This window comes from Phalacrocorax carbo, chromosome 9 (assembly GCF_963921805.1).
Source record: "Phalacrocorax carbo chromosome 9, bPhaCar2.1, whole genome shotgun sequence".
Lineage (NCBI taxonomy): Eukaryota > Metazoa > Chordata > Aves > Suliformes > Phalacrocoracidae > Phalacrocorax > Phalacrocorax carbo.
In genome coordinates this window covers 3,508,291-3,533,724 of record NC_087521.1, presented here as the reverse complement: position 1 = coordinate 3,533,724, position 25,434 = coordinate 3,508,291, and the positions used below count along the sequence as shown (strand labels likewise).

Below are 25,434 nucleotides of genomic sequence, written 5' to 3'. Positions count from 1 at the left end.
CTGTTAATTCAAGAACAAGCTTGACCGCTAGCTCCTCTTCTTGGTAACCTTTACTGACTTCTACTCGAGCTCTTATCTTTCATTTAATGAAAGGCCACAGCTTCCTGTACACTGCCTAGGGCTGTGGTGGTGGGAAGAAACGGCGCAGGTCGGATGAAACATGGCGCCTGCAGATGTAGGGTTTTGCAAAAAATGCTAAGAATAAAACTCAGTGAGGTGTGCAGATTATTTTTCTTTTTGAAGTCCCATTACTTAGCCACATCTGATGGAAAGATAAAATCATAGTCCTGACAAACATTATCTTCCAGAAAAATTTAATAGCTTCCTTCAAATTTTTTTTTATATAACTTTTTTTTCTTGTAAAATATTTTTCTCCAGCCTGTGTCTCACAAGTAGGTAAACAATTTCAGCTGACATTTTAAAAACCTCAATTTAAGATAAGCACACAAGATGTATGATTTTATCAGAATTCATTGAAGTTTGATGGATTCATGAGAACTGAAAGCATAAGCGACAGGCAGCAGGAACAGCTCCAACTGTAGTCTATAACAATACTTAATACTCATTAAATAACAAAATATCATCTTACATGCCTTCATCCCAATGCATAACCTGACCTAACCCTACTATGAAGAGTCCCAAATTCACATCTGCAGGAATGCTATTAACTTACAGATATGGTCCTCGTATATACCCCCATAAGCAATGATTAATACACAATAATCTAGAAGCAATGAAAATGTACTAAATTTTTGCTTGATGTTTTCCTGGAAAGTGATAACAGATATTGTCCAATGAAGAAAGATATAGAATTAATTATAATAATGAAATTCTTCTGTTCAGTGTTAAATATTTATAAAGAGAATAAATATTGCCATAAGAACTGGCAAATCAAAGAGGAAAGTTGGTGAAAAAAATTTTGCAGGATTTAAGCTTTTGGGTTTTTTAGGTCTATCTTTGTATGTCCTAATCCTGTAATTTAGCACATACAGCTGTGCCAGACTCTTCTTGGTGGAATGATTTAACCGACAGTATCAACTAAAATTGTGGTTTTAGCAGTATGCTTAATACTAAACAAACAAAATAACACAGTACACAAGAATTGACAGTTCTAAAAATGAAAGAGGCAACATATTTCAAAAAAATGTGACACAGGTCAGGCTCTGCTACTGACAGAGAGACTGAGAAGAATAGTCTGTTTTTAATGGGGAAGGACTTACATTATGTGTCTCGGAAAATACCGAAACTTCCCAATGTATCTGAGGTACAAGGCGTGAGAGGTGTGAGTGAACAGGAGGCAGAAGAAGAAGAAAGGGGGCAGCGACAGTGTTTGAGCCAATCCAGATGCCAAACAGAGACAAAGCAGAGGAAGTAATAAAGGGAGGGGTTGGCTAGAAGTTGCCAAGGGTCACGGATTAAGATGAGAGGGAGAGCTAAAAGACAAAGTACAATGAGAGAGAAAGGTGACAGCGATTTAGGAGAAGAAACAGACTGTGAAAGGATTCCAATTAAGAAGATTTTAGCGTACTGTAACTACCACAAGTACCCCTCAAAAACATTTTATTGGCAAAGTATATAATCAAACAGTTTAAACCACTGTACTTAACCTGGGAGAGCGGATTCCTGAGGATATAAGCAATAAAAAATAATCCTGATATTAAGAATTTGCTTGTCAACACATTTAACCATGTGAGTACTGAATGTGTGCAAGTGGAAAGACAACAAGCCCGTACTTATCGCTCAATACAAGGTGAAATGTAATAAATTAAGAAGTGGAAAAATTGTGTTCAAGACTACAAAAAATGCATTTCTATAACTGCAGGGTCGCACAGTTCAGAGTCATTAAGGAATCTCCATCCTCTTCTGCAAACGCAGGCACATTAATATTTACAGCTAATTATAAAAGAAGCAAACAAGCCAGGCTGACACCTAAAATTATTTGATAATTTACCTCCCAAAGATCTACAGCTATGCTATTTCATGTGTCCTGTGAGAACCGACACCTACTTTTTCTGCTTAGCCCAGGCAGGAACAGAAAGCAAGCACTGAACACCTCTCCGCACGGGTCACCTACTCAGTAGTGACTTCTCAGCGTCAGGGCAGTAGGTAGTAGAAAGAGATTACTTTCATTCACGCTTTTGTAAGTCTGGCACTCGTACACCCAGTGTCACTATTCGCTGAGTCGCAAGGAGCCAAACCCAGTCTGCATCACACAAACTTTCAAAAAATTCAGCTGACTTATTTTGTAATACCAGTATCTCTGAATGGTTTTCTGGTGCATCATGAGCCTATGGAAACCCCAAAGCCATGCTATGCTTTTATCAACTAAATCTTATCATTGGGATGTTTGAAACGGTATCAAATAAACCTATAGGCACAGACAGACCTATACGGACTTCCGCAGCCTTAGGAACATTGGATGACTGAGCAAAGAGAAGTGACCACCAATCCTGAAAATCCTCTCAGCTGAGTTTTCACATGTGTTCGGATGCCATAACCAATGAAAAAGACTCTGGGGAGGATATTTTTGGATATGCTCACAGCCAACTCTCAGTTAAACATGTAGATTATCATTACTGTGGCACACCTTGGCTCACACATGGACTTCATCCAAAGGTCAGGAAAGCAGTAGAGCCATATTCACGGGGCACTGAGACTTCTTTTTCTCAGTCCCAGTCAGCACTTGTAGGAGAATCTGAGCTGCGTCACTGATGTTGCTTTGCATTCGTTTTTCCATTAAACTTACATGATAATACTAAATGGCCTATTGGACATTATTTTATTATTATCCATGCTTTTATTTTATCTAAGGCATTCCAAAGCCCCACTTGCTTGTATGAGCTGCCTGTATTAAACATGGGACAATGAAGCAGTTAAAACAAAACCCAGTCCATAGGCTGCCTTCTCAATTAATTTCCAGAAAAGATAATTCGTTTCTTTATTCATTTTCTTTGGTACCAGTTCTGACTTAATTACACAAAACCACTGGACTTTTTCCATTTTCATAGCTGTTGAATATTCCCTGCTTTCATGGATTTCACATGAGGCTAAAGGTGAACAGTACTTCTGGAAATAAATTATGTCACCTTTCCCTTGCGAAAACATGGGGGTGTGGAAGCGATAACAGATTGAGTACTGCGTACAGTTCTGGTCCCCGCTATACAAAAGGGATGTGGCCAGGCTGGAAGGGGTCCAGAGAAGGGCCGCCAAGATGATCAGAGGACTGGGAAGCTGCCATATGAGGATGGGCTGGGAGAGCTGGGCTTGTTCAGCCTTGAGAAAAGGAGGCTCAGAGGGGATCTCATCCCCATGTACCAGTACTTAGGGGGCAGCTACAAAGAAGATGGAGACTCCCTTTTTACACGGAGTCCCATGGAGAGGACAAGGGGGGATGGACACAAGTTGCTCTTGGGGAGATTCCGACTGGACACGAGAGGGAAATCTTTCACAGTGAGGACAGTCACCATTGGAATAATCTCCCCAGGGAAGGGGTTGACTCGGCCACGTTGGACACCTTCAGGAGTCGTCTGGACAGGGTGCTGGGCCATCGTGTCTAGACTGTGCTCTTCCTGGAGAGGTTGGGCTAGATGATCCCTGAGGTCCCTTCCAACCTGGCATTCTGTGATTTTAGCTTTCTTTCAATAAATTAAGGTTCAAACTATTTCCTTCACATTTAAGCTTTTCCTAGCACCTTGGTTTTTTTGCAAACATGTAGTGAGATGTGCTCGACATGAATAACATCTGTGAGCTCAAGTTTAATTTCTAGTGGCATCCATGAGTGGCTTCTCTTTAACTGTTAAAAATGGTTGCCAACTGAAAATTCTGCATTCAGGCAAGATGCTGTACAGTTACCACATTCATTCTACGGCCATCATTTTGGTGCGTATGAGTGACCTATCAGGTTAATATTGATTGTCAAGATACAGCAATCACACATATTCACGCAAAGTAAATGTGTGTTTTATTACAACCTTTCAAGAGCTTCAGTCCTGGCTCAACATATGCCTTAGCAGTCCTGTTCTTCACAATTTCCTGTTGGAACTGGTGCTGTGGAGAAATTCTACATTAAATACTCAGAAATACTATTAATCATATTTGCCTTCTGCAAGCTAGATAATATTTGTACAGAACTCTGGAAGTGTGCCGGTGTCATATGATATCACATATCATAGCTTATTAACTGAAATAAAAATTAACAAAATTGTGAAAAATAAAGTTATCCCAGACCAAAGCTTAACATAGGAAAGCCAATCGTTCTTGCCTTTATTTCTACCTGACCTAGGACCTGCCACAGAATTGAAATTCTTACCTGCAGACATGCTTGCATTTAATATCAGACCTTTTCTAGACTCAAGTAGCAAGTCCATTGTAGCTGAAACATGCATTAAAAAGAGAGGCATTAAAAAGCCAGGCATTAAAAAGAGAGATCACGTCTTCGTTAGTATGAAGAAAAACTTCAGAAAACAGTTACAAACTACTACTGATCTGATAACTACTTCTGATATGATGAGAAATGTATATATAGTTCCTTAAAAATAAGTGTTGCTTCTCAGCAAGGGAAAGTTTCAATTCCATATATAGACTGATACTAGAACAATCCAATATAAAACAACCGAAAGTGAGTAAAATGTTCAGCAGGGTAAACTATGCGGCCTCAGATTTTCCCTTTCCTTTCTCCCAACAATCAGCTGTAAGAGACTAAAACAAAGTAACTACATGAAATTAAACATTTCCCCAAAATAATCTGTCCAGCAATATTTATCTTATCCCTAACAGCATTTCTGGGAACAGACTGCCCTTCTGAGAAACAGAATTCTTTTCAAATTAAGGATACACTGCAAAACATTCCTAAACAATACAACATCACTGCAACACGACAGTAGGTAACATCAGTGTAAGCAGTGCTATTAACTGGGAATAATTTTTTTTTTTTTTTTTACAATATTAGAGCAAAACGAGAAAAAAATAAAAGAAAAAGAACATAAGAGTCAAATATCTGACTAGCTCAGTATCCTACACCTAGTAGAGCCCTACGTCTACTGAAGTGCGTAAGAACATAGAAGCACTTACGGTACTTCCCCCGCGTACTCTCCTGTCCTGCCACCATGTACAACCCGGACACCCGCTTTTGTGCAAGCCGGTCAGTCATCCTCAGCAGACGGCTACGCCTAGCGCGCCCTGCGCTGATGCAAACGCTGGGCTCCATCGTACCCTTCGGCAAAGTGCTCCACAGCTCAGCTACACGCTGTGGGAAGGACTATGCCCTTTTGTTTCTTCTGAACCTGGAACCTACAAACATGCTTTGGTGCACTCCAGGTGCCGTACTGGAGGGAGAGTGAAAAATTCAGCCCTATCCAACCTCGCCAGCCACTCACAGTTTTACGATCTATATCATACATCTTGTCACTTATCTTTTTTTTCTTTTTTTCCAGTCTGAAGAGATTATTTCGTTATTCTTCACATGACGAATTTTTTCATGCTAAAACATGTTGTAGTCCTTCCCTGAACATGACCTGGTTTTACCTTATACTTTTTGAGATGAAGAAATGAGAACTGCAAGATATTTGAAGCTTAGGAGGACTAGATGTTTTGGGGTTTTATTTCTTTTCTAAAAATTCCTAGCATTCAGTTTGCTCTTTTGAAAGCTGATGATTTTTCAACAAATATCTGCCATGACTCAAAGATCTCATTCCTGAAAGGTAGCATTCATCTTTTTATACATGATGCAAAATTGGGGGTTTTTTTTGTGCATAGCTACGTATTTATTTCCTTGAATTTCACCTGCCTTTTTACTGCTCAGTAAGTGCTTTCTCCAGTTCTTTACAGCACTTCTCTCCCAATAGCATGGTAAGATATGCATTGGCTGGAGCAGTATTCCTGCCCTTCAGAGAGGTCAGGTCGGATATCAGGATATGCATCCTCAGGACTGGAGGAACTGTTGGGATAGTGAAGAAGAGGGGAATTAAAGGAGAACAGTACAATGGAGGCAGTTTCGGAAATCGTGAGGGAACACGCTACTCTAGAATAGCTACCTCTCATTTCCTCTGTTTTACAGTAAGATTCAATAAAGGACTGGCTAATTATAGGAATCTTAAAACTATGAATCAGAAACAACGCAAAAAAGAGCTAGAACTTTACATCAATAGTTACCGCCTAAATTTCTTCTTTAATATAGTCTGTATTTATTAATATTTTAACAAGTATCTTGCGAAATGACAAGCAATATTTCAGTCTCAACTCTGATTCATCTACACGTTAAAACCAGTCAAGTTTGGGGACATCTTTTCATTTTTTTTAAAAGTGTTTTTAAAGACTGTTTCAGGCTTAACATATGGCTGATTGTATAACATCTGCAAGATACGACATGCATGTTCAATAACATTGGCACATCGAAATAACTGTATAAACCACCAAAAGAAGCCACGAGTATCTTATCTTTATCAAGGCTTTCTCAAACCCAAAAGGTTCTTCTATGAAACAGAAGAAAACACTCTTCATTACATAACCTGGCAGCACAAAACAAAGCCTTAGATGCCTAGTACCTAACAAGTAGTCTGCTTAATTCACTTGAAAGCATTTCTGTCACTCAATTCATTTTTGCAGCTGTTCCATGCAGTTACATGACATTACTGAGGGAAAAAAATAAGCTGTATTCTTTTGAAAATTCAAGGTCTAATTAAAAGGTGGTTCATTAGCCAACTGGATTTTTGTCACATGAAATTTTTCACTGGCATGCTAATGAACCAGATATAATCACCAGTCATTACTGCAATCCAGCAACCTCAAGGCTGCCAGTGACTTGACTTTAAAAATAAAATTATAACTTAGCAATTGTGGGTCATCCAGCATATAATTTTATTTTGGAAAGTATTGCTATTTAAATCAATCATGAACACATAATGGCTCTCAGTCTTGCTTCAGGTGAAGTATGCATTCAGTACTGCTCTTGAAAAGGGTGGTTTTCTCTTTCAAGGCATAGTGATAACATACGCCACGCTAAAGCGTACCACTACATGAGTGTGGCAGCAAAACGCTATTGGTCATATTTCTGACTCATACAAAAGGTATACTTTATATTTTAAAATTCTTTAATCTTCAACATTTAGTTCCTTTGGCATCTACATGAGAGACATAACTTCCTTTTATTTCTGATGCTTACAGTTCTGTTGTAACAGTAAGCCTGTTACGCAAATTCTGCACATTGGCCAAAGACCTCTCAGGTTTGTCCTCCTGAGCCCTATACTTGTGTCACCAAGACGTACAATTAGTTTCACTTCATCAAATTTCCTACTAGGGTTAAAAAAGGGGGATGCTGTTTCAGTGGACTGAGGACCATAAAATCATCTTCCAGAAAATCCCAACATAGTCTGTTAAGTTTTATGGTTAAAAGTCAAATGAATTGCCTTACTACACTGACACAGAGACAATGACAAAATTAGACTTAACTAGAAACCTAATACAGAAATACAGGTCATTCCCAGAAAAAAGCATGCAGAATTAAATAGTTTGTTTTTTAGAACATTGAACAAAACACAGACTACAAAGTACCAAAAGCCTGAGATTCTAGACCAAAATGCAAATATTTAAAAAAATATTTTTTGAGGGAGTAAATCCAATTTTTATGAACTTGGCTTGATGAAGGTTAACAACATTGCTGCAATAAAATCTGTCACATCATTTACAATACTGTTATTGGGGCTCAGTTGCCTAAACGCATGTCAGATGCTGAAATGAATTCACCCCAGCCCACAAAGGTGTCGATCATCCTGGGTCAGATCTGCCAGCTCTATGCCTGTGCCTCTGACACCCTAGGGCATCTAAAACTGTGCTTTTCCTATTCTGCATACTTTTGCATCCATTCCAAAGATCTTGTGGAACAAGGAGGTAACAGAATTCCTTCCTTTCATTTGTGGAATGATCTTACAGGTTATTGCCTAGGGTATTGAAACAGGTGGCAGAGATCCTTTCTTATGAACAAGCAAACTATGAGCTTTGTTCTTTCAGAAGTTACAGGTAGGAAAGCGTAAGTCACACGAGGTAAACAAGTAATTGGAATAAAGCAGAAGCAATGAAGGGGCTGTGGGAGCGTAGTAAGGATGATTGCTGGGTAAGAAATCAAAGCAGTATGCTATACAGCTGGTTCATGAACACATCACCGAGAGGATGGGTGGAATTATTTCCATGCTTATTCAAAGCCATGACTGTTTAAATATTAGTAGCATTAGATGTTGTTTTTAGCAGCCAAAGCTGCTAAAGCAGACCTGAATTCCAAGAAGCCTTTCATTTGTTCTGCTGGAACACCCAGCTGTCAGCCCAATTTGCACATTTAACACCAATTTCAATGGGAGTTGCACATAAGAGAAATAAGCCCTCTGATGACAGAGCTGCAACTTACTTTACAAAGTTAATAGAAACCTGCTTTTATGCTCTGTCTCATTGACCATCCACATTACTAATGCCTCAATGCCAGGCTATGTCACAGCCTTGTTTGTAGCCTGAAATCCCCTTTGAGCCCACAGTCACACCTAACCCACATGAAAAAAGCTTAAGGTCCTTGCTCGGTGCCACAAGGGTGGAATGACAGTGCGTTGGGGTGAGAGCAGCTGTGTAATGCCAGCCCCGCCGTGAAGATTTTGGTAGATGTATAAGGTCTGAGCAGACATATCTTAGCAACCGTAACTATGCAAGAATTGTTATAACTCAAGCTACCCTTTGAACTGCATGCGTATCCATCCAGCGAGTATCATAGACCAAACTGGAAAAGCAGTGGGACACTAACGGGGGCCAAACATGCCAGGCGAACACACCCTGTGTGACTGCCCTCACACAAGGCACCTACATTACTCTAACTGAAATATGATTATGCAGAGGGGGAAAAAAAGTAGGACTTGAAAGTAAATTAGCATGGTCAGAAATACCACGGAAGATGGGAAAAAACACCCTATTTAATTAAATTTAAAAAAAAAACCAAACAACAGACTTCTGCCTGTTCTGGATAAAACCAATTTCATTTTGGAGCTATTACAGAAGGACGTAGTCACCCTGGACTTCACTATCACAAAGACTGCTCTTTAACAAAGAGATACTTCTCGCTAAGCTCATGTCATCCTGGAAATCTGAAATAGCTTCAAACTGTAGCCTATTTTCTGCTAACCTTTAAAGAAAGCCTTTAAACTTGAAGTCTTACTGGCCGCCAATTTTGAATAGAATGGAAATAAATCTGTTGCCTAGGTTGTAAGTTGACATAGTTTAAGTGTTATCCAGTCGCCTTGATGAAAACAACTGGACAAACATTCAATGCCTGATGAGATGAAAAATATGGCTCTCTGGGCCAATTAGCCTTTCCTAATTTTGCTAATCCATAGGTTGGACAAAAACCCCTCAGGATGGATTAAGACTGTCAAACTAAGCAACAAAATTAGGAATATCTGTTTTCCATGACTTGGAGAAATATAAGAAAAATATTGAAAAGGAACACTGCCTCTCAGATTATAAATTAGGTGACAAGATAGAAGACTGAAGGCTAAAAAGAAAGTTATTTTGGAAAAAAAATTAAAAACCTAGAGAAGTATGTATTAACATTTTTCTTCCCAGCTCTGGATGACAAACATCTTTCATGTTTGAATAAATAAGTATAGCTTGCATAAATAAGTATAGAAGTTAAATACAAATTGATTACAAGAAAGAAAGGTGCAAACCATTCCTGGGAATTTATATGCTGGTATTTTCTTACTCATAATATTTAAAACTATGGTTTCACTGTGTGTCAGATTTAAAGAATTATCTATTGTAGTAAACTAGTACAAAAATTATTTAGGTCCATATCCCACAAAAGAAGCATGTGAGAGGAAATTAGGGTACAAAAGCATTATAAATAAACAAACATTTAGGTGTTATACAAGACTACTCTGCCTATGGGAAAAAAAAATATTACCAGCCAAAGCTGGTCTTTTGTACTTGGTATATTAGCTGGGTTTTATTATTCACCTAGAGAAGAATTCTCAGAAGGCTGCTATATGGCTGAGTTAAAAAAAAAAAAAAAAGAAAGAAAGAAGAAAAATATTGGGGGGTGGGGGGTGTTTATTTTTGGTTTTATTTCTACAAAAACTGGCATTTTCCAAAAAGAACAAAAAAACTGACTGGCATTAATTAGTATAGCTGTCAAGTATATGCTCAAGTTTAAACTGTAATGGCTATTTAAAGTTTATACATAACTGTAACTTCATTTTAATATGTTTATTTAAAAATATATACTCTCCAAAATGGAATAGTTTTTATCTTAATAACATGTTTTCAATACATTTTTCTTACTTAACTCATTCGATTTCTTAAGACAAAACAAATCTCATTTTGAAGAAGTGGAAATCAGTAAGCATTTGCTCAAGGCTACAGCATATGGACAACTACGTTACTGTCAGGAATATATGCTCTATAAGAAAATTGGAGAAGATAACCTCTAGGTTATTTCATTATTGATGAAATGGCTCAATGCCAGCAGCTTTACAGACTATATATATGTCTTAAATAAAATTAACAGAGAAAAGAAAAACCAAAACTTTTACGCTCTCCAAAGGACTAAACAAAGCTTTAGATTTCATTAACTATCAGACTCAAGTATACGTTAACAAAACGCCAGTCAAGGGGCTGCGAAAACACTGACTTCAGTGCTGCATAAAATAAAAGAAGCCATTTTTTTAGTAATTGCCCCAAAGAACTTGGAATGACTTCTGCTGACTAATACTCCTAATTTACCATAATATGCTCAAGAAAATTCTGCAGCTTTTAGACAAGTCTGCCTTAGTGGCTGTAGTGTTCAGTTTTTCTGGGTAAGGAAATCAAGCTATTTGTTATAAATATACTGACAATATGAACCAGACCCTATATACAAATTGTGTAGATGGGGCAAGCATGATTAACATCTTGGGTCACACAGAAGCACCTGGTATTTTGCAGACACCAACAGCTAAAGCTGTTGGGAGCAGGTTGGGCCACTAACCTGGCTGCTGAAAAATGTGAAGTGTTAGGGGACAAAAGGAATGGGAACCACTGGTTTTAGCCTTTCTGCAACTTCTCCATCAAAAATAATTAGTAAGCTCACATATTTATAGAAGTAATGACTTGTTATTGGCCAGACTCCCCTGTACTACAGCTTTGTTATTTTTACTGGTGTTTCTGTACCAGAAACACTGAAGCTTAGAGAACAAGAACCAACCCACTTCAGCTTGTATACATAATAGGAATTGTCTTCTATTCATAAATATTCAGAGGTTTTGGTGAGGTAAGAGGTTCCCATTTACAGGGAATGACAGTCAGGAAATATTTTCTACTTGTAAGTTAGACATACAAATACAGATATCACTGAAGAAGTTACAGAACAGAAACTCCGAATACCTTTCTCCATAAAGTCAGTCTTTTTTAGTACACACAAAGTTTTTCCAACTTAATTTTCCAACATGCTAAAAAGAAATGAGAGTAAACATGGTCATACATTAGCTAAACCGTTCATCAGTTATACTCTTAATCTCTATAGTTTTGAATTATCCAAGTCAAAATCCTTAAATTGTGTACTGATAGCAAAGAAATGTTAAGCGATTGCTTAGGGCTATTTCAGAGAACATCATTGTATGCAAAATACAAAAATGTCCCATATACTCCTTCATTGTAATTGCAGGTCTATGAGAAAAATAGCACTTTTCATTTGAACACTGGCAAAACATAAATGTAAAAAATGTAGAATATTACAAATCACCAAAATCTTTATCGCACAGGACACTACAAGTGGCAGTACACAGAGAATGTCACTCAGTTGAGAGACTGTGAATTAGTTATTTTTCCTCCCTTACTCACCTCTTGTTCTGGTAAAGAGTAATTTCACTCAGCCTTTAAAATTCCTCCTGTAAAACACATCCCACAGCTCTCAATTCTTCTCTGTCCTGTTTTCACCTCACTGATCCCAGCAAGGTAACACAACCCTGAAGAGATCTTAGACCATGATCTGGAAAATCCTGAACACTTGGAGCAAATGAGAGGCCACCATAGTCTAAACATATGGGTAGTCATAATCTAATCCCCCCAAAATTCCTGACACAAACAAATACATCATTAAACCACTAGGTGCAGTATTATAATGCTATGACTCCTAAATAATAAGTACTATTTATAAGTATTATTTAAATGTATTATTATAGATTTAATGTCACATCTAGATAATGAAATACTATTCAAAATTATTTACTGATGATAAACCACAAACACATAAGATGCATGTTTCTTCGTTTTCACTGCACATATTTTAAAGCACATTTTTAGCAGGGAATATGCAGAACTTTTCACCCCTTTTACAAGTCGGATTTAGAGCAATGTCACTTTTTCAGAGACAAGATACCAGAGTAACTACTATAGCTTTTAAAAATTCTTATATACATTATTATTTTATACTTACAGAGGTAAATACCTGAATTTGATCTCAGCTCATCTATCATCCTGATCCATCAAGAAAAACATCAGCCGAACCATTTCTATCAACTTGTTTTAAATGGCCAACAGAATACATACAGGTTTAATAAATGTCACCTTCCACATTATGCCAGTATTTTACTTCAAGAAATTCTTTTTATACTGATGAAAAAAGGAGTCCATTCCATTACAGTAAGTCTCTCAAACTGTGTGCACAAGCTGTAAACCAGTATGAATGTTTTGGCCTTTTCTCCCTCCCATGAACAGCAAACTGTTAATCTATGACCAGCCTAAAACATTAAGCTGTTTCTGGTTTTTCATTCCAATTTAATTCCCTTGGTTTCCCCTCACTGACCGCCTTTGACTGAAGAGTCACATGTTACACAGAGGGATGAAAATATAACTGTTGCTTAAGTATGTCATGCTGGGAAGTCATTCAGCTAAAACAGGAGCTATTTGTTTATAGCATCTATCAAGGTCAGTCTTCAGAGGGTCTTTTTAACTCAGAGACTGCCTGAATTTCCAGTCCTGTCTACATTCACTTCAAACTGCCATAAATCTACAGTTTCAATGCAGTATTGCCTTATATTGTTTACACTACTATGAAAAAGGTTTTGGCTTCACTGGGAGGAAGTATCAATGATCTTTTATCATTAGCATGTGTTATAAGACTCAATAGAGAATATACAGTGATGTCCTTGAAGGAAATCGTAACAGACTGTATGATGAGTAACTGCATTGAATATAACAGGAAAACAAAGATCAGTTAAAGAGCTACATACCGACTGTGATCTCAGCTGGGCACGCTATTAGCGAACTTTGCAAGATTACGTATCTAGAAAGGACATGCAGACTTAACTGGAGAATGTCTGATACAGCCTGCAACTGTCTACAGAAGGAGCATCAGAAATCCATATCAAAGAGGATATGGCAGTCATAATAGTTGCGTTACTGTGAATCAGAAAGCCAGTATCTGGAAAGATCTCAGAAATAATTACTTCCATTTTAGCTATACTGAGTCTTTATGTAACACAATTCCCGTAAGTTAGAGACACATCAAGGTCTTAGATTAGGCAGAAAGAAAGAAGTTTGGAATAGAAGTTAATGGTACTGACAACACTGAGATGGTAACTGATTTTTGCAGAGATGATAATCCACAGAAAAAACACTGAGGGAAAACAGAACTCATGACTGCTACCCCACAGGTGTGCGTAGCGCTGAGTGACAGTGGTTCTATCAAGACACTAACAGATTTAACATAAAACATTATTGTTGATCCAGATTGTAATCTACAGAATCACTTCCTAGTCAGAAAAGGAAGGCAATAACTTTCAATTATCAAAACATATCGACAGGATTTATATGATCCAGGTTTGGATTCCAAACTTTTGAGCATGACTATTGTAATTAATTGTATAAATCTGATGCGCTTATGAGCTCGCTCTTTGTTTAGAAAAACTGTAGGAAGGCTATTGAAATTTGGAAAACCATGAAAAATTATCAGTTAAATAACTGATGAATGGAGAAGGGGAACTGATGACAAATGACATGGAGAAGACCAAAGTACCCAATGCCTTCATCACCTCGGTCTTTACCAGTAAAACCTGCCTTCAAGAATCCCAGGCTCCTGAGATCAGAGGGAAACTCTGGAGCAAGGAACACTTACCCTCAATGGAGGAGGACTACGTTAGCAGGCATTTAAACAAACTGGATGTAATTAAATCCATGGGGCCAAACAGGTTACACCCACAAGTGCTGTGGGAGCTGGCCACTGTCATTATGAGGCCACTTTTTATTATCTTTGAATGGTCATAGCAATTGGCAGAAGTTCCTGAAGACTGGAAGAGAGCAAATACCACTCTTATGTCCAAGAAGGAAGATCCAAGGAACTACAGGTCAGTCATTCTCACCTCAGTCCCAGGGAAAGTGATGGCAAAAATCCTCCTGGGAAGCATTTTCAAAAACACGAAGGACAAGAAGGTCATCAGGAGTAGTCAGCATGGATTTACAAAGGGAAAACCATGCTTGATCAACCTCATTGCCTTCTACAATGAGGCGATTAGCTTGGTAGATGAGGTGAGAACAGTGTACATGGTTTACCTTTACTTTAGTCAAGCCTTTGACACTGTCTCCCATAACATCATCATAGACAAGCTGACAAAGTGTGCATTAGATAAGTGGACACTCAGCTGGATTAAAAACTGGCTGAACGAGGCCCAGAAAGTTGTGATCAGTGGCATCAGTTCCTGTTGAAACTAGTGGTTGAAACTAGGCGACAAACCAGTGATGTATCCCAGAACTCAGTACTGGAGCCAATACTGTTCAACATCTATTATTGACGCAGACGATGGGACAGACGGCATCCTCAGCAAGTCTGCTGATAAGACAAAACTGGGATGAGTGGCTGATACACCAGAGGGTTGTGCTGCCATCCAGAGAGAGGGACCTCAACAAGCTGAGAAATGGGCTGACAGGAACCTCATGAAGTTCAACAAGGGGAAGTGCAAAGTCCCGCAGCTGGGGAGGAACAAGCCCAGGCACCAGGACCTGCTGGGGGCCAGTCGCCTGGAAGGCAGCTTTGCAGAAAAGGACCTTGGGGTCCTGGTGGCCAGCAAGTTGAACATGAGCCAGCTATGAGTTCTTGAAGTACACAAAAAAAAAGGCTAACAGTATCACGGGCACAAATTAAAATGTACGTAATTCCACCTGAACATAAGACGACACTCTTTTACTGTGAGAATGACCAGGCACTGACACAGGTTACCTAGAGAGGTTGTTCAGTCAGCATTCTTGGAGAAATTCAAAATTCTACTGGACCGAGGCAACCTCCTCTAGGTGACCCTGCTTGAGCAGAGGGTTGGACTAAATGATCTCTAGAGGTCTCTTCCAACTGAAATGATTCTGAGATTCTATGATGAGTTCTCTTTTCTTTTTTATGTAATTCTGTTCTTACCCCAGACTCTTAATTCCTTTATAGCATCTTCAAAGAACAAGCACTCTGAATAAGCTGGTTTTAGTGAACACACTCATGTATACTACTTTCATGTGAATTACCTGTGAGAAACTATGCATCATGTTTCCATGTGATCTATATGCAAACATACCTCATGAAATGCATACTTGTTATGGACAGAACACTATAGTGTTTTAAAATGCTAATTAGCAATTGTCTGAACCACTTCAATTAGAGAAGATACTTATAAACCCTTCCCTTCCTTATAAGAGGAACATCAAAAACAATATAATATCATCTGTCTCCTGTTATAAGAGCCTTCAAACAGAGTTTTGTTTATATGAAACTTCATTTTCCAAAACCATGTTTCAGGAACACATCATAAGGTTTGTTACTGAGTTTCTCTTAACTGACTTTATTTGTCCCTTTTCTACTTAAAGAGTTAGGTTATGAAAAGACAAAACAAAATTCAAATAGTAACTTTATATTAATTATTTTTGCTACCTTCATTAATTACCTAGGATGAAACATTGCCTGTATCCCATTTTTCAATTACAAGTCTTCTAGCACTGGCTTACTTACATGAATACTTCAACCTGCTACTTTAATGCTGGAAATGTAAACAGATGTGTAGAACTAAGACACTATATATATAACTGCTATATTTGTAGAAACAGAGTATGTTCACGTGGAAGTTATGTCTACATTGCAAACACAAACGAACCCAGGAAAAGCAGGATAACCCAGCTTTAACTGGCAGTTAAAAGCGCTAAAGGGTAGCGCAGCCCTCAGAGCACAGTTATGAAAACTGTTCCTCCAGCCACCAGTGAGTGAAGTACTGAAATAAAAATATTATTCCATGCTTTTCATTCCCTTAAAAACCTTTAAAGACTAAAATAGGAGGATTCACGATCTTAGACCAATTTATGGATAATAACTTATTCAAGTATTTATCCATATTATAGTAAACAGTCCTTTATAGGTTGAAGTACTGCCGTTATATTTTAAGACTGTAAAATGGAACTCCTAGAGATAGCCATTAGTAGTTGGCATGTTTTCAAATGGCAGTGCATAATTTTTGGCAATCACACAAAATTGCCAGAATGCTCGTTCTCAATTCTTTCTAATGGAAAGTGAGCTGCTGCCATAAAATTCTCATTGGCAGTAGCAAGCAAACACAACATTCTCCTTCTAATCATCAGCAGAGATAGATGCAGCTACATTTACATCCAGAATATATTACAAGGAACTCCTGGGTATATATCTTACTAGTCAATTCAACAAAATGGTTTGAGAAATAACCTGAAGAATTGTATTCACCAACCTCTTCCAGCAGTTAAGATGCCTTCCCTACATCACAACAAGCACTATAACTTCTAAGACTTCAAAACCAAGGCCCTTCACCTCATCTTTCTTTCTCCTCCTCCTTTCTCTTTCTTGCATCTCCAAAATTCCGTATGATATTACACACTGACTTCATGGATCATTAGCAAGACTGTTAGGTTTACATCATGGATGCACATTCTAATGGCTACAGATACTTTTCCATATTTTCCCACAAAAAATTAATTCTCTCAATTCTGATCTGCCGTGCTCCACTTGTTTTGTGATATTCCATTCCTATCCTGCATCCCAGCCAGGTCCAAACTCCCTACCCCATCCACTGGAATTCCCCTTCCTCAGTTGTCCACCCCCTCTAGTTCTTCCTGCTTCACTATTAACACCACCCACTTAAAAGACTACAGTCTCTGCATCCTCATCCAACTTCATTCGCCTCTTATCTCCCACCCCCAACAACTTCTGCTTTAGCCAGTCCCAGGCAGCCTCCTGGCTTCCAGTTTTGGCATGCAACTGAGGTTTTGGAGATCTGATGATTCCCTGCTGCCAGCAGGGTGGTCTTGCTCACTTGTCCTTTCTGTCTCCTGGCAGCACACTTCTAGGGTCCTCCCTCACCCTAGCTTTGTTTTTTACCAGACCGTTAGTGAACCATCCAGCTCACTAAACCATCAAAAGCAACTCACCTCTCTCCTTGCTCGATCAGCGTTCAGCTTGCTTAGTGATCCGACTCAAATTACCAAAAAGCAAGAAAATCACCGAAGTTGTTCCACAGAAGGGGAGGGACGGTGAGAGGGGACGCCTTTGCTGGGCGAAGGGAAGATAAGGAGAGAATGGACCTGTCCCTTTCAGTGCCACAGGCTCAGCCATTTTACCTGGCACAAGCCTTAATCACGCAGTTTTGTCCCACGTTAATTTCAGGTTCGCTACAGCCCCACTAACTTTGGATTTCTGTGTCTGTTGGATATATTATTCTTTCACATCGACTAGATATCAAAAAAGGAGCAATCTTCATTGATGGGGGGCTGGGAGGGTAGGGTAACACCATTCTTCTCGTTTGTTATCTTCCTTGCTTTCACCATTTCCCCTTGCCAGTTTTTTATTCCTTTTCCACAGCAGCAATAATATATAAAAGAGCGAGTGTGGTGAATGGCCCATCCCAGCCTCATCCCAACGCAAAGCACAGTCACCAGTCACTGTCCTGGCTGACTTGCCCTAAGTCATAGAGGCTGCGTCATAACCAGAGATTTTTATTTTTAAGTTTCCTGCTCTGAATCAAATTCACTTCAATAACTGCTAAAAATACCACTAATCTTCCTCTTCTTTGAGAGAATACTTAGCAAAACAGCATATCGGTGTCATTCCATACTAATTAAACAGAACAGCTCTGAACATTTTCTCCCTAGTTTTCTCTACCACTGTGAACAACTTGAGAGAAAAGCACAGTCAGGAAGTAAAAAGCATCAGAAAATCTTTCCCTGAGACAGATATTCAGATATATTGAGGATTGTTTCAAAAGCAAGCTTGGCTTCTCCAGGGCTACAAAAGCATAATGCATTTTATGTTAGTGTAGAAAGAACTTCCTACAGAAATGCTGAAAGTATGTTTCTGATGATTTAATACGTGTCTTTTTATGAGAAATTTTAGTGTTTGCACTTTTGCTTTTGCTGCTTGAAGCTGAACATTTTATTTCTTGCAAACCTTGATTTATTCTAAAGTTTTATTTAGAATTTTGATAATTCAAATGAAACTAATACATGCAAATATAGGAACGCTAATTCCCAGTCCCACTTAGAGAGAAAATTGCTAAACAGTTATTGTCGAACTAGACATTCCTCCCAGTTAACTATTAACTTGCTAAGGTAAAAGCTGTTGCCTCTTCCCATGGCCAGCAGTTGCACTTCAACAGGAAGACCCAGAAAACCGTACTTTTAAATGGATTACTGATAGAACTTTGTGTAATGAAACTATGAAATTTATGCCATAAATATTTGCTGTAGAAAAACTGAATTTGCAGAAAAAGTGGGAGTACAGAAATAAAGGTATTCTGCCTTAGCTAAATGTTTCAGTTTTGACTGCAGGAATATTCTCCAATTATCCAGAAAAATAGTGAAGAATCATGATTTAAAACAATCAAAAAAGAGAATTAAAAATATGTGTAGAGCTGTATGATGAGTCCAATTAATTATTTAAACTAATAAATGAAATTATTTTAATCCATTCCTGAAATTTTCCAAATACAAACTTACACAGGTAATAAAAGGCTCCAAATGTTTTGCAGCGTGAGGTAGTACGCACTGTGACAGTAATGTAACTTTGAAAAGCCATTCATAAGACCAATTTTTTTGACATGACATAAATCATTCAACCAACCTGACTGATATTCAGCCAAAATTCCCCATAGTTCTTAGATTCATGGTAGAAACTTACACAATTTAACAACAAACTAGACTGAAAGAAATAATTTCACAGTAGCACCCCATGAAAGACAAACCTTCACACATGGGAGGAATCTAATCAAACCAGGACTGCAGATTCGCAGCCGTAAATCTTAACATCGCTTACATTGCCTAAATTTGGAGATCCACCCTTCGCCCCACTGCACTATAGCCACTTATTACTTTTGTCAGTTTACAGAAGAGCAGTACTTCCAAAGCTCTGTCAATAAGAATAATTCGGCCCCTGGTTCAAGAACAAAATGGACAGTCATGATATCCCAGATCCAGAGACATTCCTACAGTGTTATATAGGCTAGCAAAGTAAGAAACAACTTCTTAAAGTTACAGGTTTTCTGACACACCAGTAATAATGCTGGCATACAATCATAAAAGAAAATAGAATTTAACAAAACCAAAACCCAGACCAGTATCACATCTTTCAGAAAGTTGTAGTGATATTTTCTATCTATATTAATGTTGCAAGATGACTGTAAGCAAGAACCGAGGTCTTGTTTTGCCTGCACTTTGTTCTCTCCACAAAAATTTTTCTGCTTAATAGCCAGGATTTTCAACGAACAGATGCTATTTGTGTGTACGCATTTTGTTTTGTTTCTTATAGATCTGTTATGGGTTAACCACAGTGGGCAGATAAGCACCACGGTCATGCACTCATCTCACCCCACACCCGAAGTAGGGAAAGAGGAAAGGAAAATAAAAATGAGAAAATTTGGAGGTCAAGAAAAACAAACAAATAAACAAACAAACAAAATTTGTTTAATAAGCAAAGGATAAGTGGAAGAAGAGGAAAGAAAACAAAACACAACTAGCGATGCAAAAGCAATCGCTCGCCACCTCCCGCAGCTAGACTGATGCCCTGCCCGTTCCCAAGCAAAAGACGACTAGCCCCCTAAAGCCCCCTCTTTCTGCTTTTATTGCTGAGCACGATGTTACGTGGCAGGGAATCTCTCTTTGGTTAGTTTGGGTCGTCTGCCTGGCTGTGTCCCCTCCCAGCTTATTGCACACCCCCAAGTCTGTTCCCTGGGGGGTAGGGTGAGAAACAGAGAAGGGATTGATGCTGTGCAAACACTGCTCAGCCACAGATAGAACATTAGTGTTATCAACGCTGTTTTCAAAACCGTACAAGCTACTATGAAGAAAATTAACTCTATCCCACGCGAAATCAGTACAAGAGTGCAGCACAATAGGTACAGTCCCACACCCAATGATGTTAAATTATAAACCAATTAAAAATACGCTAATGCAAAGCAGAAAGAAAAATATTGGCTTTGCTACTTTAGTCTTCTAAAGGGGTGAAATTTTCTGCTGGTTCCGTGAGCTAAATCAGCTCACCAAAAGGTATGATGAGCAAAAGAAGTAATGAGAGCGGTAGGACAACACAGCACAACAGGAACCAAGAAAGGAATGAAAGAACAAGAGCGTATCACCCATCTTTTTTGCTGCCAATGAGAGTTTGCATCAGCTTGATCAACTCATGAAACAACACTCTAAATCTGCTTTAGTCTTGAGTGGAACTAAAGCAACTTCTAGAAGTAGCAGGCACAAATGCAAGCCTCATAGGTAGTACTCAACACCCTTTGACTAAGGTAGTGGTTTCACACTCCTACACACCTCCCTTTTTGGAAACCCCCTTTCCTTACGCCCATGTCTTCCTCCCTGGTTTAGACCGTAGAATCTTGTAACTCATCTTGCACCAGCTCTAGCAGGCACTCATTGGGCCACCCTGTGAAGCAACTTAGGTAACTAAAATGGCAGACTACCCTCCACACTCACCCCTCTACCCTCTTCCCTCAACCTCTCCCCCCCAAAAAAAAGAAGAGAGAGAGAATATTTTTCCGCTATTTTAGTGAGCCGAATCAGCCAAAGGTATGGCAAGAGACCCAAACGCACTTTGAAGGGGAGCAGGGGTTGGAGTGGGAAGATGTATCACACTAGAGGCTCAAGTCTAGGTAAATACTAAGAAATACGATATTGACAGGGGTTTTTTTTCATTTTTTTTCCTAGTTTCCCGTTTAATTTGAGACTACAGAAAGTGATCCTATTTTCCATAAAAAGTGATAAGGCTGCAGATCACCTCTTTTCCCTTTACAGTGAAATCACGTCACCTTCACTGTCAGCCCTCCCTATAACGCATAGTGACCAGCCTAAGCCACATCTAGGCCACTGTAGAATTAGGTCCTCCAGCCCTCCCATTTCTTAGAGGAAAAATGAAGGGTATGTTCCAGCTAACAAAGACAGCTATTCAGTATACCATATATTCATGCATTTTTCTATTCTCGGGATGTGTTTATAAATAAACCCAGGCATTGCGCTCACATACATTGTAACGTGACTCCTGCACGCAATCCTTTTAAAAACAAGCCTTTTGTTGTTACAGGATTTACATCAACCTCTTGTAGCTAAATGGTCAAAGCACCAGTCCTATACTTAAGGCAATGTAAATTAGCTTGCCCAGACAATATTCTATCAGTTAAGCCAAACAAACTGAACAGAACATTTTGGATAATAAATATTAACGTAACATTTTGACAGACTAGAGCACAGCACATGAAAAGCAGGAAAATAAGCATGTGAACTTTTTTTTTCATTTTATAGAGAAAAATACTTAATTAACTTTGGTTAAGAGGTCATTCAGTGACAACAGGACTGAATATAAGCTGACATTAAAAAAAAAGCATCTGAAAGGAAGTCTTATATAGCTATAACTTCTGTTTAAAAAAATTCAACAACTTTTCACTCAATCCTTAAGTAGTGAAAAATACTTTCGTTACAAAAATGCTATTTATTATTAAAGGCACTATTAAAAAAAACACTCCAATGCTTTCATGATTGGTCAATTCTATTAGTTTAAAAATGTATGAAATAGAGGACTGACCTGGACAGAAATTATGCTGTGCCTGAGTAGTTAGTTTTTCTTGTACAGCACGTTTTTCAAAATGCCCTGCAGTTGCATTCTGATGTAGGCCTGGCTGTCTGGTCGCGAACCCCAAGTCTCCAGGTTCAGAAAACTTCAGATAAAACTGTGGCTCCAAATCACTGAAAGAGAGGTTTATAGCACCGTGTCTCCCACTGCCGTAGTCGCTGAGCATAGATTCATCCTCCGTGTCCTTTGCCGGTAACGGAAGAATCCGATGATGCAGCTGCGGGCTAGGCAGTCTCGAAGATAATGGAGAAGGAATAGGCGACATCTGTTTGTGTGTATTAGATAGCGGATATGAATTACTAAAAACATTACTCACTGCTACTAACGAGGGTGAATGCAGCCTCTTCTCTTCCAGTTTAAGATTATTACTTGTCTGAGAAATATCAGGACTTTCATTTACAGGCAGGTTCAAAAATAAATGCTTGCTGCTTCCCCGGGAAGCCGTGGTTCTTTTCTCATATGTTGAGCCTGGCAGGTTTCTGTCTACTCTTGTAATTTGTTGCAGTCTCTTCCATTCTGCAGCTTCATCTAAACTGTCGCTCCGTATAACTTTCAGAAGAGCTTTATTGACTGCTCCCACAAGGCTGCATGACTCATCGGTAATACGCACTCTCTCTGCTTTGTTCTGCAGACTAGAGCTGTCTTGCTCCTTTTCCTGCAGCACAATGTTTTTAGAGTCTCCGGCAGCTTCACCTACAGAGTACGCGTCAGCTCCTGACGTAAGCTCGTTATGTAGCGTTGTGCGAACAGGAGAAATGGTTTCTTTCTCTCCGTGAAAATCAGGCGAAGACTCTGCAGGGAGCTTGGCACCTTTCTTAATACAAGTTTCTGAACCCTGTACTTCAGCAACAACTGTGATTCCTGGATTCTCCTTGCAGACCAGCTCAGTATACTTGCTACTCTTCAAGCTTTTAGCACCTGCAGATTTACCTAATGCCTCGAGTTTGTTAGATAGACTGTCCTGAGATGACTTTACCAAAGTGATACTCTGTTGTACCTTTGTAACTTGAGGAACACATTCTCCATTATCCACTAGTTCAACTGTGACCATGTCGTCGTTGTCTTTTGAGCTAGAACTTGGTAAGTCAGCATCGAGTTTCACAGGTTTGTTGCTCTCAAGAAAATACCCCTCTCCTATCCACCTTTCTGGTCGTATACTGTTGTCTGCTGGTAAATCATCCTTACCTTTTACTGTTAGGCAACTGGAGGCAGAAGATGAACCGGGAAAACGCCTGGCAGGAAATCTTGCAGGGAGCATCCTCTTATATTCCAGTTGCATGTCTTGCGCACTCGGTAAAGAAAGAAGTTGTTCGTGTATCTTTTTTCCCCCTTTCTGATGTCTGAACTCCTCAAAGCTCTCTTTCCTTCTGTATTTCCTAATTTTTTTGTGATTCAAATTGTCTGTCTTTGTGGCATCCAGAAAGAACTCCTGCTGATGTGTAAAACTGGAGTAATCATCTCCCTTACGCTTCGGGACTCCAGAAACAGCCTGTTGCTTTCCCTCCTGAAATCTTGTGTTAAGGCCCAGAATATGATGCGATCTCAAAAGACCAGATAACAGTTTTTCCTTTTCAACAGTCAGTTTGTACAGTTCAGTAAGGATGTCTTTTGTGGTAGCTTGCATGAAAATAATATTTCCAAAGTTTTCATATGGCTGTTCTCTCAGCTCCATGTCTAACCTCTCCCTTACTTGATAGCAGCTACAGAAACGTTTGCTGGTTCTATCCAGAGTTACAGAGCCCTTGTAAGTAAACCCTCTGACTTTTCCCTCTGGAAGACAGAAGCTGACATAACAAAGCTCCACAATAGGTTTGTGCAATTGGAGGATAGTATGCGTGCCTTCCATTATGCTTGCCAAATTAGTCATTCTTTTAAATTATGTGCTAAGTGCTTCAAAGCTTGCATGACATAGCATGTGAGGCAGGGAATGGATGGAAGGCATCTGACTAATCTTCAACAATAATATTGTCTGCTGAAAAAAAAAAAAAAAGAGAAGCCTGTCAAACTTGATTATGGCAAACTTAATATGACAAATAACAACCCTGCAGAAGCACAATCTTCTGTCAGTATTTTTCAATACAAACCTTTTACCTTGAAAAATCCAACACAAAATTGACAACATTGCTAATGCTCATAGTTATAGTCATAATCCTTCTCTCATAGATCATCCCCCTGCCTCCAGGGTTCTCAGTCAATGCTGTTTATAAGGTCACAAGATGTTCACTAAAGCACCCATTTCAAACAGAATTTACTTTTTAATGCTGGAACCTATTGCCCTCTCTCTGTTAAAAGGTAACTTGCTGTTGAACATTCAGTCAAAAGAACCATTCAAGCACGTATGTTGCCTTTTTACTTAGTCAGCACAACGTGCGACATCACCAAATAACACCATCACAATGTGATCAGCTGTCGCTGCTGTATTTACAAAGAGAACATGTAAAAAAAAAAAAAGGCTGAACATTTTCTTCTTGTATTTATGTGTGAAACTGCCATGACCAAGAAAACTTCTAGTTCTGTTTACCTGGTTAGCATACAGGTACTACATAAATCTGTTTTGATTTGACATGCAATAGCGTAATTGTACTACTACAGGCAAGCTTACTGAGCTTTGCTATTCTTCTTTGCATCGCATTGTATTTTCTTGCTACAGATTGGATATATTTACTTCCTTTTGATATATCATGATAGAAGTTGGTTTACTCCTTTTGAGCGCTAAATTGTGTTTGATTTTTTGGTGGGTTTTTTGTTGTTTTTGTTGTTTCTGTTTTTTTAATCCAGAAAGAGCTCTGCTACCACAATTAAAGTGGAGAAGTCTGCAGTTGCTAGGAAATGCATAAGCATCAGGGAAAGACCTCCTGCAAAGCCGGAGGGCACCTGCTCCAAGGCTTCTCTTTGTCAAAAACTGCAGGAATTTCAGTTTTCAACCTTCAAAGCATAAATACAGCATAACTTTCCATCCTTTCAAAACAGTCAGATTTAGCCTCAGGCAACAATAATTGAAAGGAAGCTGTCACACTAGCATGTCGCACATTTCAGTTTTTCATACTTTTTCAATATACAAGTATTGTATCAGATTTCATTATACAGGGAGTCAGATATAAAATGATGCCAATAACTTATCGTAAGTAATTTGTGAATCCTAACCCTAAGAGGCTAGTAGCATTTACCCAAAACATCCTACCAGCAAGTAGTCATTTATTGCAGTGATTTTGATCTAAATTTTGTTAAAGCATTGCATCTCTGTACCGCTCCTTAAATAGTTTCAAACTTTCCATTTACTTTGAGTAGTATCGCTCTTCATGCCAGCAAAA

General features: G+C 38.8%; 1 protein-coding gene across 1 annotated transcript in view; it reads right to left on the bottom strand.

Moving 5' to 3' along the window:
* Positions 1 to 24,053, bottom strand: part of FMN1 (formin 1) — a 180,708-nt gene extending 156,655 nt beyond the window's left edge. The window contains exon 1 of the mRNA XM_064460024.1: positions 21,963 to 24,053. Within this exon, the coding sequence (XP_064316094.1) occupies positions 21,963 to 23,990 (2,028 nt within the window). The 5' untranslated portion in view covers positions 23,991 to 24,053. The remainder of the gene's footprint in view (positions 1 to 21,962) is intronic.
* Between the last annotated feature and the right edge of the window lie 1,381 nt (positions 24,054 to 25,434).